At 53.7% G+C, this 14,711-nt stretch overlaps 2 protein-coding genes across 3 annotated transcripts in view; one reads left to right on the forward strand and one right to left on the reverse strand.

Moving 5' to 3' along the window:
* The window catches only part of NISCH (nischarin), a 63,759-nt gene extending 60,741 nt beyond the window's left edge, over positions 1 to 3,018 (reverse strand). Inside the window, exons 1-2 of one of the 2 annotated variants that reach the window (XM_043886616.1) lie at positions 2,677 to 2,947; positions 521 to 604 (exon numbers count right to left, since the gene is read on the reverse strand). In XM_043886616.1, the coding sequence (XP_043742551.1) occupies positions 521 to 604; positions 2,677 to 2,772 (180 nt within the window). In that variant the 5' untranslated portion in view covers positions 2,773 to 2,947. Of the gene's footprint in view, positions 1 to 520; positions 605 to 2,676 lie in introns of both variants that reach the window. The other variant, XM_043886617.1, reaches the window with a different exon arrangement.
* A 1,625-nt stretch (positions 3,019 to 4,643) lies between these two features.
* On the forward strand, positions 4,644 to 7,640 carry TNNC1 (troponin C1, slow skeletal and cardiac type). Its single transcript, XM_043886330.1, has 6 exons — positions 4,644 to 4,776; positions 6,211 to 6,241; positions 6,459 to 6,605; positions 6,870 to 6,984; positions 7,211 to 7,347; positions 7,429 to 7,640. The coding sequence occupies exons 1-6, from the start codon at positions 4,753 to 4,755 to the stop codon at positions 7,458 to 7,460; spliced, it is 486 nt and encodes a 161-aa protein (XP_043742265.1). The 5' UTR covers positions 4,644 to 4,752; the 3' UTR covers positions 7,461 to 7,640.
* Positions 7,641 to 14,711: the final 7,071 nt, after the last annotated feature.

Raw genomic sequence — 14,711 nt, forward strand, 5'->3', positions numbered from 1 at the left:
GTGCACCTGGGTTTGGCCTCAAGTTTAATTAGCACTCGAAACACCAATACAATTCTAGACAATGAGTTCCACCAAAAGACTTTGGAGACATTTAGGAAAGTAATACCTCAAAGCCCCTGAAGTCACCATCTTCTCCAAACCACACAATTTTCACGCTACAAATGACCCAGAGAAAGGCAGTTCTCTCCAAATGCAAAAAAAGAATTACAGCCAGATACGAAAGCACAGGTTCCGGAATAGGTATACTCAGGTGGAACAAGCTGAAGCCTGCTCCCTCCCCTGGCAACTATCCTAGCATCTCATATCCTAGCTACAACTGTCAATCTTAAAACTGAAGTTCAAATACACTCCTTGCACACTGTCTCATGCAAGGGTTGAACTGCCAGGTTTGTTTGTTTGTTTGTGTTTTGCCATTTACATTAATAAACCAGTTTTGCCCTAGTACCAACCCGTGACACAATGGGAACTTGGCCTAAAAGCCCCCAAAGCCCCGAAACACAGGATCCCAATTCTCAATTACCTTTTCATGTAGGTCGTGGAAATCACTGTAGCGGTGCTTGACTGTCCACTCATGGCTGCCATCAGTGATCTGGATGATGTAAACCTAAGAGGGTAAACAGCCCTTGCCTAGCCAGCAATAAGGAAAGTCCCACCCTACCCTCAGCAATAGCTGCAGGACACCCAAACCCCCCAGGCCAAAGTTAAGTTGCTCTGGCCCACCAGCCTCTGTACCTGACCCTTGCTGAGAGGCAGGGGCCCCCTTTTAGCCTCCTCCATGGCCCTAGCACTGGATCTGGCAGGCATACGGGATAAGTCTGACCCCTATCCAACAGTGAGAAACAAAAAAGGCAGCTATCATATCAAGTAATCTCTTTAGTTTTTCAACTCCAGCCTCCATGTAATTCAAAGTCCAATCCAACCTGAGCTGCAAGAAAGGCTTTCCTTCTGAGGCAAAACAGGGTCAGGTTTGGCAGGATCAGCTTTTCTGCTTCAGTTCTTTCTCAGGAGCCCTGACTATATCCTAGAAGCAAGTCCTTTTCCAACGCTTTCAGCTGGTTCAGGAGCTGAAAACAGCCAGGAGTCAAGGCACTTAGAAGCTGAGAGGAGGGCAGTGATAATTAAGCCCTAACAGAAGGGAACGCGCCAGGAAGACCTGTGTTCAAAATCTGGTTCTGCCATTCCTGGCTATAGTTTATGTATGTATGTCAGCTTATGTAAGTAACTGGCAGCCTTAAGTTCTCTGAGCCTCAGTTCCCATCTTAAAATCTGGGAGGATTAAGAATCAAAGGTAATGTATGCAAAATGCTTTGTAAAGGGCCTGATGCGTAGTAAGTGATCAGTCAAAGGTAGGTATTGATAACTATTCAACTCAGCATACCCGGACAAAAGGACACAAAATCACCACCTTCCCAACACCCATTCAGAGGAGGGCCTCAGCCCTGTGGACTAGGAGAGCTTTTTGGAGCTAACCCTCCAGGTGGATGCAGTGCATGCGTGATGGCTAACCAGAGCTAAGCCCTCACCTGGATTAGGCCCCATGGTCCTTGCATCCTGCCCCTCTCTGCAGCACGCAGGGAAGGGGGAGGAGAAAATAATCAACTCAACTGAAGCCTCCATTGAGGAGCAGGCCTGTTGCTCCAGGATCCGTAGGAGCCCCTCCACAGCCTGACCATTTCCCTCCCCCTCCTCCTGCCCAGGAAAGGAGAAAGAGCCAGAAAAATGATCCTCAGGAGGGTTAGGATGAGGGCCAAGGAGGTGGGGTGAAGGCAGAGCCAAGCCCCCTTCCCCAACTCACCATAATCCCAGAACAAAGGACAGGAGGCTGAGAGGTGCTCAGGGCCCCCCTACCTTGGGGCCAGTCCCTGCTAGGCAGCCTACCAGGCCCATGGGCGCCCAAGCCCACCCAGACCCAGGAGGGCCTCCTACTTCATCACAGTCTGCAACTTCTCCCCTTTTCTATCCTGCATCTCCGCCACAGCCTTGAAGTGTGCGTGGGCAGTGTGCTGCTCTTGCTCACCCCACAGTCCAAAGCCATGAAGACCCCTAAGTTTCCGGGCTCTTGGACTCTCTCTCAGCCCTGAGCCACCCCCTCAATTCCCGGGGTCTGGGCTCCACCCTCCTGCATTCTTGTCTCTGCCTGAGCGCCAAGGCCCCCAGATGCCCCCTTCACTTTAGAGCAAGTGTCAACTGCAACCCCAAGGGCCCCCAGATCAAGGCCCCGCCCCCTCTTTTTCTTCACGGCTTGCAGAGCCCTGACCCTTTCCGCTGATACCATCCGAAGACCCCCTTTCCTAATTCCCTTCTCCGGGACCCCCTGTCACGTCCTCCCAGGCCGGCGCCCCTCCAGAGGAGCCTCCGCCTCAACCTGACCCCTCTCCTCTGCAGGCCTCCTTTATCCCTTGATCCTTCCTATCCCTAGCCTCCTTTTCTAAACGCATACCCTTTCTAAGCCCCCTTTCTGCGCCCCACCCCAACACCCTTTTTCCAGACCTGCGAAGCCCAAGGGCCCGTTCCCCAGATTCTGCCATCCCAGGCCCCCTCCTCAAAGTCGCAGCGCCCCGACACCCTCCTCCCCAGCTGCGGGGCCAAGAAGCCCACCCCAAACTCCCGCCCCCGACTCAAGACTCCGGGTTCCTGTCGCCACCTCCAGTTCGGGAGCCCGGGCCCCCAGCACACCGTATACGTGTCCACGAGCTCAGAGCCCACGACGCGCGCCTCCTTGGCCGGCTCGGCCTCCCTCTCGGGCCCGAAGCTGCGCGCCGCCGCCGCCATGTTCCGGGCTCGGTCGCCGCCGCCGCCGCCCGGCGCAGACTGGCAGCAGTAGGGGGCGGGGTCAGCGTCCCACCGCCCCCTGGCCCCCGCCGCCCCCCGCCCCCGGCGCGAGCAGTGCAGCCATGTTGGCCCCGCCGCCTTCTCGCGCCCCCGCCCCACTCCGCCCCGCGCACGTAATTGACAGCTGCGGTCCGCGGCGCGCGTGCGCAGGCCGCCTGGGACTGTTCGATTGCGTAATCGGTACCCGAGGGGCCCCGCCCGCCGCGCGCCTTGCAGCTCGAGAGAAACTGAGGCTCGGGCGGGAATTGTTCTGGGTTTTGGCACTCGGAAGGGATGGCCCTGCACCTTCCGTGCTGCTCGAAGCGAGTCACTGCCACGCCTGACCTTAGTTTCCCTCTCCGCAAAAGAGACAGTAATTACATCTCACCTAGCTCTTGGTCTCATTCCCTGGAGGACCCGAGTGGGTTGAAGAAGAAGGAAGATCTGATTTGTACCTGGAGTCCGAAAAGGACAGAGTAACTCTGGGCTAGTTCTTAACCTCTGCAAGACTCAGCGATCTCTGTCAAATGGACTTTCTAGAGAACTGAGTGGGTTAATCCATGCAGTGGCTGGCAGGCAAGGCAGGGAAGCTGGTGTAGGCTCTGTGACTTCCCAGATGGGTCAGCGGTAAAGAATCCTCCTGCCAAACAGGAGGCGCGGGTTCCATCCCTGGGTCAGGAAGATCCCCTCGAGGAGGAAATGACAACCCACTCCAATATTCTTGCCTGGAAAAAGTCCCATGGACAGAGGAACCTGGCAGGCTACAGTCCATGAGGTCACAAAGAGTCAGGCACGACTGAGCCACTCAAAACCAGCTGCCTGAAGGACATGGAGGGGTTAGGTGGAAAGGATATGTGCTGGCCATCTGGCACAACACCCCCAGATGGTATCCTACCAGAGCTCAAAATGAGGGGTGACAGATTGGCCCTGGACTCAGGAACTACAGTGCTGGAAAGGGGAAGCATGGGCACAGAGAAGGAGCCCTAACCCAGGTCCAGAAGAGCGGTAGTAACCCAACTGGCGACGGAGAGTCTTACACAGATGAGGCATCTGTTGGTGTATTTGTTGACTGGTAGAATGCAGTTCAGCCCAGACCTAGTACTTTTCTCCCTGAGGAGATGACAGGTCTGGGGAACCGCTCCTCTGGCACCCTTGGCAGAAGGGCTCCAGACCGCACTCTCCTGAGGTAGGTCAGTGCCGTCCTTCTCCATCAGTCCCACAGCACCATAATCCGAGCTTGGCATTCGAGGCTTCTCTTGGCAGGGTCCTACACTCCCAGCTTCTTCTTGCATACTGCTGCAGGAACGTGAAGTCAGTCATGTCTGAGTCTTTCCGACCCCATGGACCTAGCCTACCAGGCTCCTCCGTCCATGGGATTTTCCAGGCAAGAGTACTGGAGTGGGTTGCCATCTCCTTCTCCAGGGAATCTTTCTGACCCAGGAATCGAACCCGGGTCTCCCGCATTGCAGGCAGATGCTTTACCATCTGAGCCACCAGGGAAGCCCAGAGGGGTTTAGCTTAAGTCAGGAGCTGCCAAGTCAGCCAGACCTGAGCAAGTAACCACCCCTCCAGGAGCCTCAGCCACCTCCTTAGTAGGATAGGAGTTGAGTTGCTGGCCTGAGGGCCTGGCCTGGGGCCCACTACATTGCAGCTCCTGCCTGTCCTGGACTCATGTTTTCATTCATTCCTAAAATGTTTCCAGAGAGTCTCCTGGGGGAATGGGGGGCAGAGGGAAAGAGCCCTGGTCCTTGTAGCCCTTCATCTGCTCCTTGCCCTGGGCAGAGGCCACAGGGACTCAGGCCAGTGTGAGATCACCAGGGCCAGGGGGAGGGAGTAGAGGACTGCAGGCAGGGGTGGGCTGGGTCGGGAATGCAGCGGGGCTGGGCTATTTAAGCCGAGGGCCGCTGGCAACCCCAGCAGCCTGCCCTGTGAGCCGCCAGTATGGATGACATCTACAAGGCTGCGGTAAGAGGGGCTGGGCGGGGCTGGGGTGGGCGTACCCACTGGGGGCTCAGGGTCAAGACCACCCCAAGGAGGTGGTGGGGACCCAGGAGAGGGGCCACGTACTTTCAGCCCAGACCTTCAAGGGGCCGGTTGGTCTGGCATTCCAGAGTGTATAAGAGGTGAAGAGTTTAGGATCTAGGGGGAACTGTCAGGGTTGGTGGAGGTGGACATCAAAGCTATAGCATCATGTCCAGCCCTGTCTCCAAACGTCTGAAGTCTGTGTCACTGTCTCTGGGCCACACCTCTCTGCATTTGTGCCTCTAGTCTCTTTCCTAGTCTCTGTCTCTTTGTTCCTCCCAAGCTCTCCTTCTGAGGCTCTGTCGCCGTTTCCCTCTCCACATTTCTGCCCCTCACATTCTGCTTCTCACACATCCAATTCCCCACCAGCCCCTTGGCTGGCTGAAGATGCTCTGGAGGGTGGGACAGGGGTTGTGAGGAGGGGGCTGCAGAGGGCTTTGAAGCTTGAGGAAGGCACAGAGGGACTAGAGGGAATAAGAGAACTAGGGCCCCAGCCTCTGTTCAGCCTGGCAGGCTCAGGGCTCAGTGGCTCAGCTAGGGGGAAGGGCTAGAGGGTGGTCACCTTTTCTTGGTCACCCCAAGTCCCTGCAGGGGCCACTGAGGGGCTTCAGATGCTATTCCATCCTGGGAGTGGGGGTGTTGCTGACCTCCGTCCACCACGGAGACAAGGACATCTGACACAGACAGCTGTCTGCAAGGGAACCCCTACCTCAGCTCCAGGAAATATGGCCCCCCTCCTGGGCAGGGAGGGCTACAGCTGGCTCTGGGGGGTGCCCCTGTCTTTTCTGCAGGAGTCTGTGGAGCTGGGGGAGGGGACAGCCCTCCACCCCGTGCCCATACAAGGCCTGGCGGGCCAGGGACTAATTTTGGCTCTTGAGACACCAGGAGGCCAAGGGGCCAGATAACGTTGCCCCACCCCCTGCATGCCAGAGTCCCCAGAACAATCACCAGGTTTAACTTTGTCCCCCATTAAAAATAGCCCAGTGGCCACCCCGGTCAGGTTACAGCGGGTGGCTTTGCCCACCCCCGCTGTGGTTTTATTGTCCCAACCTGAGGGACAGCTGTCCCTCAGGCCACCCAGCTTGAGTTTCAGCAGGGGAGCTAAAAGGGCACTGAGTGGTCAACTGACTATTGTTACTCGGGGTCACCTTGGTCCTGGAGAGGGTGCCCACCTGTCACCCTGGCCCTGAGCCCAGCCTCAGTGAGGCGAGCTGGGTCACCTCGGGGCTTTGGGGGCAGGGTGGGAGAACTGAGGCCTCTGCTCTGTGACCTGGGAATGGCCTACCTCTTCCCGGCTTCAGTCTTCCCACCTGTGGAATGGGCTGGTTTCCTCGACAGCAGCTAAGGCCTGAGCCTGAGACTTCTTTTCTTCTCTAGGTAGAGCAGCTGACAGAAGAGCAGAAAAATGGTGAGTGCCCCAACATGCATGTGGGGAAACAGCGGGGCCCAGCTGGGGGAGTGTGAGGACCCCAGGCTGCAGGCCCGAGGCTGGGGTCCCTCTCCCTGTCACCTCAGAGGTCTCATAGGGGAGTAGGCAGGTTAGCAGGCGGCCCTAGGCGTCTGGCCTTCAGGGTACTTGGCTGAGCCATGCTGCTCTGCTTCCTCTCCTCTCCTACTGGACACAGAGTTCAAGGCAGCCTTTGACATCTTCGTGCTGGGCGCTGAGGATGGCTGCATCAGCACCAAGGAGCTGGGCAAGGTGATGAGGATGCTGGGGCAGAACCCCACCCCTGAGGAGCTGCAGGAGATGATTGACGAGGTGGACGAGGACGGTGAGCCCTTTTGCCCCTCCCTAGGCCCCCAGCTCTGGGGGGACTTGAACCCTGGCCCTGCCACTTATTACTCTGTGCCCTTAAAGGAGCTGTTTAGCCTCTCTGATCCTCAACCATGTCATCTATGCAATGGGCACAATAATCACACTCGCTTCACAGAGTCCCTGGGAGGATTCAGTGAGAACGCCACTGGGGTCAGTGTCCAGGGCAGTGCCAGCCACTCTGACCTCCGCCCTTTAATGGCTGTGCTGCCCTCTCCCCCAGGCAGCGGCACAGTGGACTTCGATGAGTTCTTGGTCATGATGGTTCGGTGCATGAAGGATGACAGCAAAGGAAAGTCTGAGGAGGAGCTGTCAGACCTCTTCCGCATGTTTGACAAGTGAGTGTGTGAGCCTGGACCTCCGCCCCTGACCCTGGCAGAGCTGGGCAAAGGGGTCAGTTTTGTGACCTTGGGCCTCCATCTCCCGTTCTGCACAAAATGAGGGAACAGGATGCCCCATCTCCCAGTGGCTCTCCCCTGCTTCCCAGGGTCATGAGCAGGGCTGTTTCTCCCCCTCCCCCTGCCCCTAAAATGGGCTCTGAGGCCCCTCTCACCCAACTGGCAGAAATGCTGACGGCTACATTGACCTGGAGGAGCTGAAGATAATGCTTCAGGCTACAGGTGAGACCATCACAGAGGACGACATTGAGGAGCTCATGAAGGACGGTGACAAAAACAACGATGGCCGCATTGACTACGATGGTGAGTGGGTCCATCTGAATCCCCCTGCCCACGCCCTGCCAAGGCCCCACATCTGACCTATGCCTGTCCATCTCTCCGCAGAGTTCCTGGAGTTCATGAAGGGGGTGGAGTAGACACCAACCTTCACCCAGAGCTGCCTGTGCCACCTTCCAACTCCAGCTGGGCCCCGGGACTGCAGGCAGAGGGCCAGGGTCCCCAGGATGTGAACTTGGGTGTGTCCTTGACAATGGGCCCTCCATGACTACCTCCCTCAGCACTGTCCTAGGAAATGCCAATAAAACCGTGCTCCTGGAGGCCTGGTGTCCAGCTTTCATTCCCCATCTTCACCAGTGGCCTCTCTTGCCCTGATCCAGAACCCATGCTCTCACCACCCTTGCACCCCGCCTTCTACAGCTCAGAGACCACCATGCTCCATACCCACCTGGCTCCTTTCTAGAACTGCTGGTGCCCAGGCTCTATCTCCAGCAGTTCCACATCTGGAGTCTGTGGTGGCCCAGGAATCTGAGTTTCACAGGCCCCTGGGGGCCATGGCTTTAGTCAGCCAGCTGGCAGCTGAAGGGTCCTATACTCAGAGAGGCAGTCACTCAGCAGCGGGCCAGGCCCCGGATTCCACTTGGCAAAGCAGCCGTGGCTCCTTCTCACGTCTGGCTGGGGGCAGCAGGGCACTGGGAGGGATCCTCGGGCCTAGGGCTCCAGTCCACCTGCCCATTCACTTGGATTTCCTGCTGGCAACGTTGACTCCCCGGACCCAGGGGCATAGCGTCTACTCTACCTCCCCTCACTCACTGGACAGGTAGGGACCCTGGCGCCCGGGGAGGCTCAGTAAGGGGCCTGTCAGGGTCATCCTGTGAGTCTGGGGAGAGCAGAACCACCTGGCTCCCGGCCGAGGACTCTGATGAACAGGTCCTGATGGGAAGGACTCCCAGTTCCTGTGAGCCTCATGACTCCAGCATCCACTTTCACTCCCCGTCAGGGAGTGGAGGCATGGGGCCTGGTGTCTCGCAGCTGCCTGGGGGTACCCGGGCCAGAGCTACGGACAGAATGGTGAGACTGGCCTCCGGGAGATGGGGGACCACAGGGAAGCGAGGTGTCAGCAGTGTTGCTTACCAGAGGGACAGCTGCCACAGTGCCTAGGCTCCCGCCAGAATGTCAGCAGCTGTCGTGCTCCGCCCAGCCACTCCACAGCCTCCCCACCTGTGCCCCAGCCTTGGCATTCTCCAGACAGGCCCGGCATTCCAGAGACGGGCTTGGAATTCTGAAGATGCCTCAGTGGAGGCCAGAGCTGGTGGGAGCTGCCTGGCCCCTGGAGAGAGTGGGGAGAGGAGACGGGTCCCCTCTGTCCTGCCCTCGGGAGCTGGAAAACTGAAGGACCTACATGTACACCCAGGAATGACATTCAGGATAGGAGGCAGGGTGACAGTGGGTGGCCCCACCAGCCTGTGTATCATTCCAGGGTGTAGTCAGACCTCTACTATGTGTCCAGGACTGGCTGAACACTGGGACCCTTCAGAGGGAGGCAGTCCCTAATTTTGTGGAATTTATAGTAAACTCAGGAAGACAAAGAAGAGATGAGTACAGTGAGGAAACCAGCAGAGTGCAAAATGGGGATTGGAGAGGGGATGTGGCTGGTGGGGTGGGAGAGACCCTGAGCGAGCGAGGGGCCCAAGGACCCAGGAGGGAAGGAAGGAGGTATTGAAGACAGCTGATGGCTCTGGAGCTAGGGAACTTGGAGGCCCCGAGGGCTTGGCCACCTGGACACAAGGGTTTTACTGGAATAGTGGGATGGGAGCTCAACTACAAAGGGCAAAAGGAATGAGGCAAGGTAAAGGGGAGAGGGCAAGTGTGGACAATGCTGGTGATGTTTTGCAAAGACTTAGGGAACAGAGAGATGAGCTGGAGCTGAAGGGAGATGTAAAGTCCAGGGAAGCTCATTTAAGGAGGTGGGTTAGGCAATGACCAATATGCTCATGGGAGCAACCTAGTGAAGCTGGGAAAGGAGTGAAGCAAGATGCAGGGGCAGAGCTTCAGAGGGCAAGGGTCTCTAGGAGTGTGTCAAGGGCCTGTTTATAGCTCTGGGGCTGGATCCAAGCTGAGCAAGAAGGGAGAAGCTTGAGGCAGGGAGGAAAGAATCGTGGCAGCAGGGATGCTGAGCAGGAGGTGGAATCAGAAGAGGAATGTTCTGAATGGAGACACTGAAGGTCACATCCTCACTGGTGATAACTTGGAGGATGGGTAACTGAGGTGGGGGAGGGGGACAAGGACCATAGGCTGGGGACTCCCAGGGGATATGGGATGCTGATGGTATAAGCGAAGGAGGGGAGGAAAATTCCAAGAGTTGAGCCCTCTGTGAACAAACTAGGAGGATGACTGGGCCAGCTACAAAGAGGGTACAAGGGGGCTGCTGGATGGTGCCTTAAAGGAGGGATCCACAGGGACCTCCCTGTGGGGAGGTTAACATGGGGTTAAGACTCCATGTTTCTAATGCAGGGGGCAAGAGTTAAATCCTTGGTCAGGGAACTAGATCCCACATGCCATGGGCCATGTCCAACAAAAAAGAGAAGGGGTCCACAGGTAGGAAGTTCTGTGAGATTTTCCCGTTATCTGTGTTCCAGAATGAGGTTTTGGTACAGGAAGAACTGAGGGCATCCAGTCTTTCCAGGTATGTCCACCACGGAATTCTAGCTGGGAGAAGCTGGGCTGCAATGCTTTATAAACACACCTGGGGGCACATGGCGCATCACAGTACACCTCACACATCTATGTGTTGGGCGCAAGCTGACAAGCTGCCGTTAGTACATGCTACTGCCCTCCCCCACGTGCATCCCCCAGTTCTGACCATTTTGCTTTGTTCAGTCCTCTCTGTTTCTTTTGGGCTATGTCATCATTTGCCTAGATAATGCTTCCTCCATGAAGCCTCCTTTGACTTCCTCCATCAGAAGCAAGCACTGGATGCATGTGAATCAATGAAGTTAGAACACTCCTTTACACCATACACCACAATAAACTCAAAATGGGCTAAAGACTTAAAAATAAGACATGCCACAATGAAACTCCTAGAACATAAGGAACACATTCTCTGACATGCCGTGCTGTGCTAAATTGCTCCAGTTGTGTCCGACTCTTTGTGACCCCATGGACTGTAGCCCACCAGGCTCCCTGTCCACGAAATTCTCCAGGCAAGAATACTGGAGTGGACTGCCATGCTCTCCTCTAGGGGTCTTACCGACCCAGGGATTGAACCTGCAGTTTCTGCAATGCAGGCGGATTCTTTACCACTAAGCCACCTGGGAAGCCTCTTCTCTGACATAAATAGTAGCAATATTTTCTCAGATCAGTCTCCAAAGAAAATAAAAGCAAAAATAAACAACTGGGACCCAATCAAACTTTTAAGCTTTTGCACAGTAAATGAAACTAAACAAAACAAAATGACAACCTTATGGAGTGGGAGAAAAAATTTGCAAATAACATGATTGACTGACAAGGGCTTAATTTCTAAAGTATATGAACAGTTCATACAACTCAATATCAAAAAACAACCCCATCAAAAAATGAACAGAAAAAAGAAATGAGCAGAAGACCTAAACAGACATTTCTCCAAAAGAGATATACAGATAGCCAACAGGCACATAAAAAGATGCAAAACATCACCAATTATTAGAGAAATGCAAATCAGAACTACAATGAGGTACCCCCTTACACCAGTCAGAATGGCCATCATCAAAATGTCTACAAATAGTGGTACATATGTGCAATGGAATGCTACTCAGCCATAAAAAGAACGAAACAATGCCATTTGCAGCAACATGGATGGACACAGAGATTATCATCCTGAGTGAAGTCAGACAGAGACAAGTATCATACGACATCGCTTGTAGGTGGGATCTAAAAAAATGGTTCAGGGACTTCCCTGGTGGTTAAGACTCTGCTCTCCCAATGCAGGGGGCCTGGGTGTGACCCCTGGTCAGGAACATGATCCCACGTTCTGCAACTAAAAGTTCATATGCTGCAACTAAAGGTCCCACGTACCACAATGAAGATGGGAGATCCCGAATGCCGCAACTGAGACCTGGCACAGCCAAATAAATAAATAAAAAAATATATTAAAAAAATTAAAATGGTACAAACAAGCTTATTTGCAAAACAGAAATAGAGTCATACATGTACCAGGGGAAAGCAAGGGGTGGAGGGAGGGTAAAATAAGTAACTAGTAAGGACCTACTGCATAGCACAGTGAACTCTTCTCAATACTCTATAATGACTTATATGTGAAAAGAAACTAAAAAAGAGTGGACATACATATAACATTCATTTTGCTGTACAGCCGAGATTAACACAACACTGTAAATCAACAATTCTCTAATAAAAAAGTTCTTAAAGTGTACAAAGAATAAATGCTGGAGAGGGTGTGGAGAAAAGGGAACCCGTCTACACTGTTGGTGGAAATGTAAATAGGTGCAGCCACTATGGAAAACATCATGAAAGTTCATAAAATGAAAAACAGAGTTATCATATGATTCAGCAATCCCACTCCTGGGCATATATCCAGAAAAGATGAAAACCCTAATTCAAAAAGATATGTGGACCCCACGTTCATAGCTTCCCAGGTGGCACAGTAGTAAAGAATCCACCTGCCAATGCAGGAGACACAAGAGATGCACATTTGATCCCTGGGTCAGGAAGATCACCTAGAGAAGGAAATGGCAACCCACTCCCAATATTCTTGCCTAGAAAATCCCAAGGACAGAGGAGCCTGGTGGGCTATAGTCCATGGGGTCGCAAAAGAATTGGATGTGACTTAGCAAGTAAATAACAACAAACGTACATACACAAACAGTGGAATATCACTCAGCCATAAAAAAGAGTGAAATATTGCCACTTGCGCCACACTGGGTGGACCTAGAGATGATCAGACTAAGGGAAGTAAGTCAGATAGAGAAAGTCAAATATAAATGATATCACTTATATGTGGAATCTAAAACATAATACAACGGAACTTACTTACAAAACAGAAAGACTCACAGACACAGAAAACAAAATTATGGTCACCAGTGGAAGAAAAGAGGGGGAGAAATAAACAAGGAGTATGGGATTAACAGATACACACTACTGTATATAAAATAGATAAAAACGGTTTACTGTATAGCACAGGGAACTGTATTCAACATCGTGTACTAATCTATAATGGAAAATAATCTGAAAAAGGATATATCTATATATGTGTGTATATACATATATATGCAAATCACTCTGCCATATACCTGAAACTAACATGATACTGTAGATTGGCTACACTTAGGAAAAAATAATAATAAACAAGTAAACTTTAAAACATTTTAACAAGAAGCAATCACTGGAGCATCTCCCCCTGCCCCTGCCTCTTCATATTAAGGTTGCCTGGTTACTTACTGTGTGCCCTGTCAAGAAGCTGTAGTTTCTGCTGGGTGGCCCTGCTGCCCATTCAGGGCCTGACCCAGCCGGCGGCTTTTGGACCTCCTTGCAGTTCTGACTTTGTCCGTTAGATGGCACAAGATGTCTGTGGCTGGGCCCATTGATCCCAGACATCAAGGGCACTCTTGGGGTCTTTTTCTTACCTGAAGCCAGCAAGTGAAGATCTAAAATTTGTTTTGTTTTGTTTGGCCGCGCCACACAACTTGTGGGATCTTAGTTCCTGGACCAGGGGTAGAACTCAGGCCCTCAGCAATGAAAGTACGGGGTCCTAACCACTAGACCGCCAGGGAATTCCCTGCAAGCAGAGAACTTTACAGAAGATCCTTACCCCCCTTCCTAGACTGGGAACCAGGCCCAGAGAGGAAGAGGACCTGGTGAGGCCACACAAGTTCAGCCCCTGCCACGGGCTGCTTTTCTGCAGTGTGGAATGGGCTGCCCCCACATCCTGCTCAAGTAAACTCAGGCCTCCCCTGCAGTCACAGCTGAGGGCCTGGCTGAGCTTAGATCCCCAGGGTGAGCTGGCAGGCTGAGTTGTTGGGCTTCCCGCCCACAGCTGGTGGCCACATGCTGGTTGAGGGGCTGTCCAGCTCAATCTCCAGCTAGACATTGGCCCCCGGCCTGGGTTACAGGCTGAAACATCTCCCCAGGGAGATGGATGCAGAGGGGCTCCACCCTTCCAAGGACCCAGGATATGACCACCATCATGGCAGCCGCTGCACAAGCACCTCTCACCAGTTTATAGAGCCTGGTACCCTTAAGGTGGCTGGTCCCTGGCTCTGGAAGGAGGAGACTGAGACCCAGAGAGGGAAGGACCTTGCCCAAGGTTCTTCAGGGGATCCAGAGGCAGGATGGCCTCCCTGAGTAGACCCTTGATCAATCCCAGGTCAGGGGGCACGCATATTTCTAGAGGAGATGGGGACAGGGAGACAGGTTTCCAGGTCTCTGGGTCCTTCTCATGTTGACTCAAGAGACTGATTTGTTTCCAAAATTTAAAAAAAACAAAAAGAGAGAGAGAGAGAGAGATTGATCTATTTCCCTTTCAGAAATGAGCTAGAAAGGGAGGTGGGGTCCCAGTACATTTAGGAGCAAAAAAAAAAAAAGGGTTTCGGGAAGGGGCAGGACAGAGCAAGTCCTGTTCTCAGCCTGCTATGTGGCCTGGACCACCTCTTTCATTCTCTGATGCCATTTGAGGGTTCAGGCTGGTCTCTCCAGGAGGCCTAACTTACAAAAGTTTCTAGAATCCTGGGAGCACCAGGATTCTGACTCAAGGCTTCAGATTCTGAGTGTAGGGGTCTGGAATGGGGTGGAGTGGCAGCTGTGGAGGGTGGAGACAGGGACTACTGTTGAGGGGATGTATGGGGAGTCTCCTCGAGTGTCCTTATTCAGCCTCTCAGCCTCATCTCCCCTCTTGTCGCCATTCTGTGACTCTCCTGTCCCCTGGATCAGCGCTCAGAGCAGAGGGAATGGGGGCATGAGCACCCTCCCTCTACCTTAACTCCTGAGGAACCATAGATATAGGGCCTACAGGCAGAGGGGAACTCTGGGAAGAACCCACCACTCAACTGGTGATGCTCTGGGCCCTGGGGCTCTGCGAGAACTGGAGGAGGGAGGCGGGGCAATGGGGGCTTCTCTGGCACAAGGTGAATCCTGTTCCCTGCCCCAGTGAAATGGGATGTGGGGCCTGGAGGCCAGACAGGAATAGGCCTGGGTGGAGAAGTCTGGCCATTCATCTGTTGCCAATTTCAGATCTGTAAAGTGTGGCCAGACCTCAAGTCCTCTTCCAAAGCACAGAGTCCCTTGGCTGGAATGAGTATCCCTAGGCAACCTGGGCCCTGCCAGGGGAGCTGGGGAGCCAGGCCAAGGCTTCAGGGGGCTGGACTCTTGGTGTCAGGGACCTGGGCACAGAATCAGCCTGT

Source organism: Cervus elaphus, chromosome 24, assembly GCF_910594005.1.
Source record: "Cervus elaphus chromosome 24, mCerEla1.1, whole genome shotgun sequence".
Lineage (NCBI taxonomy): Eukaryota > Metazoa > Chordata > Mammalia > Artiodactyla > Cervidae > Cervus > Cervus elaphus.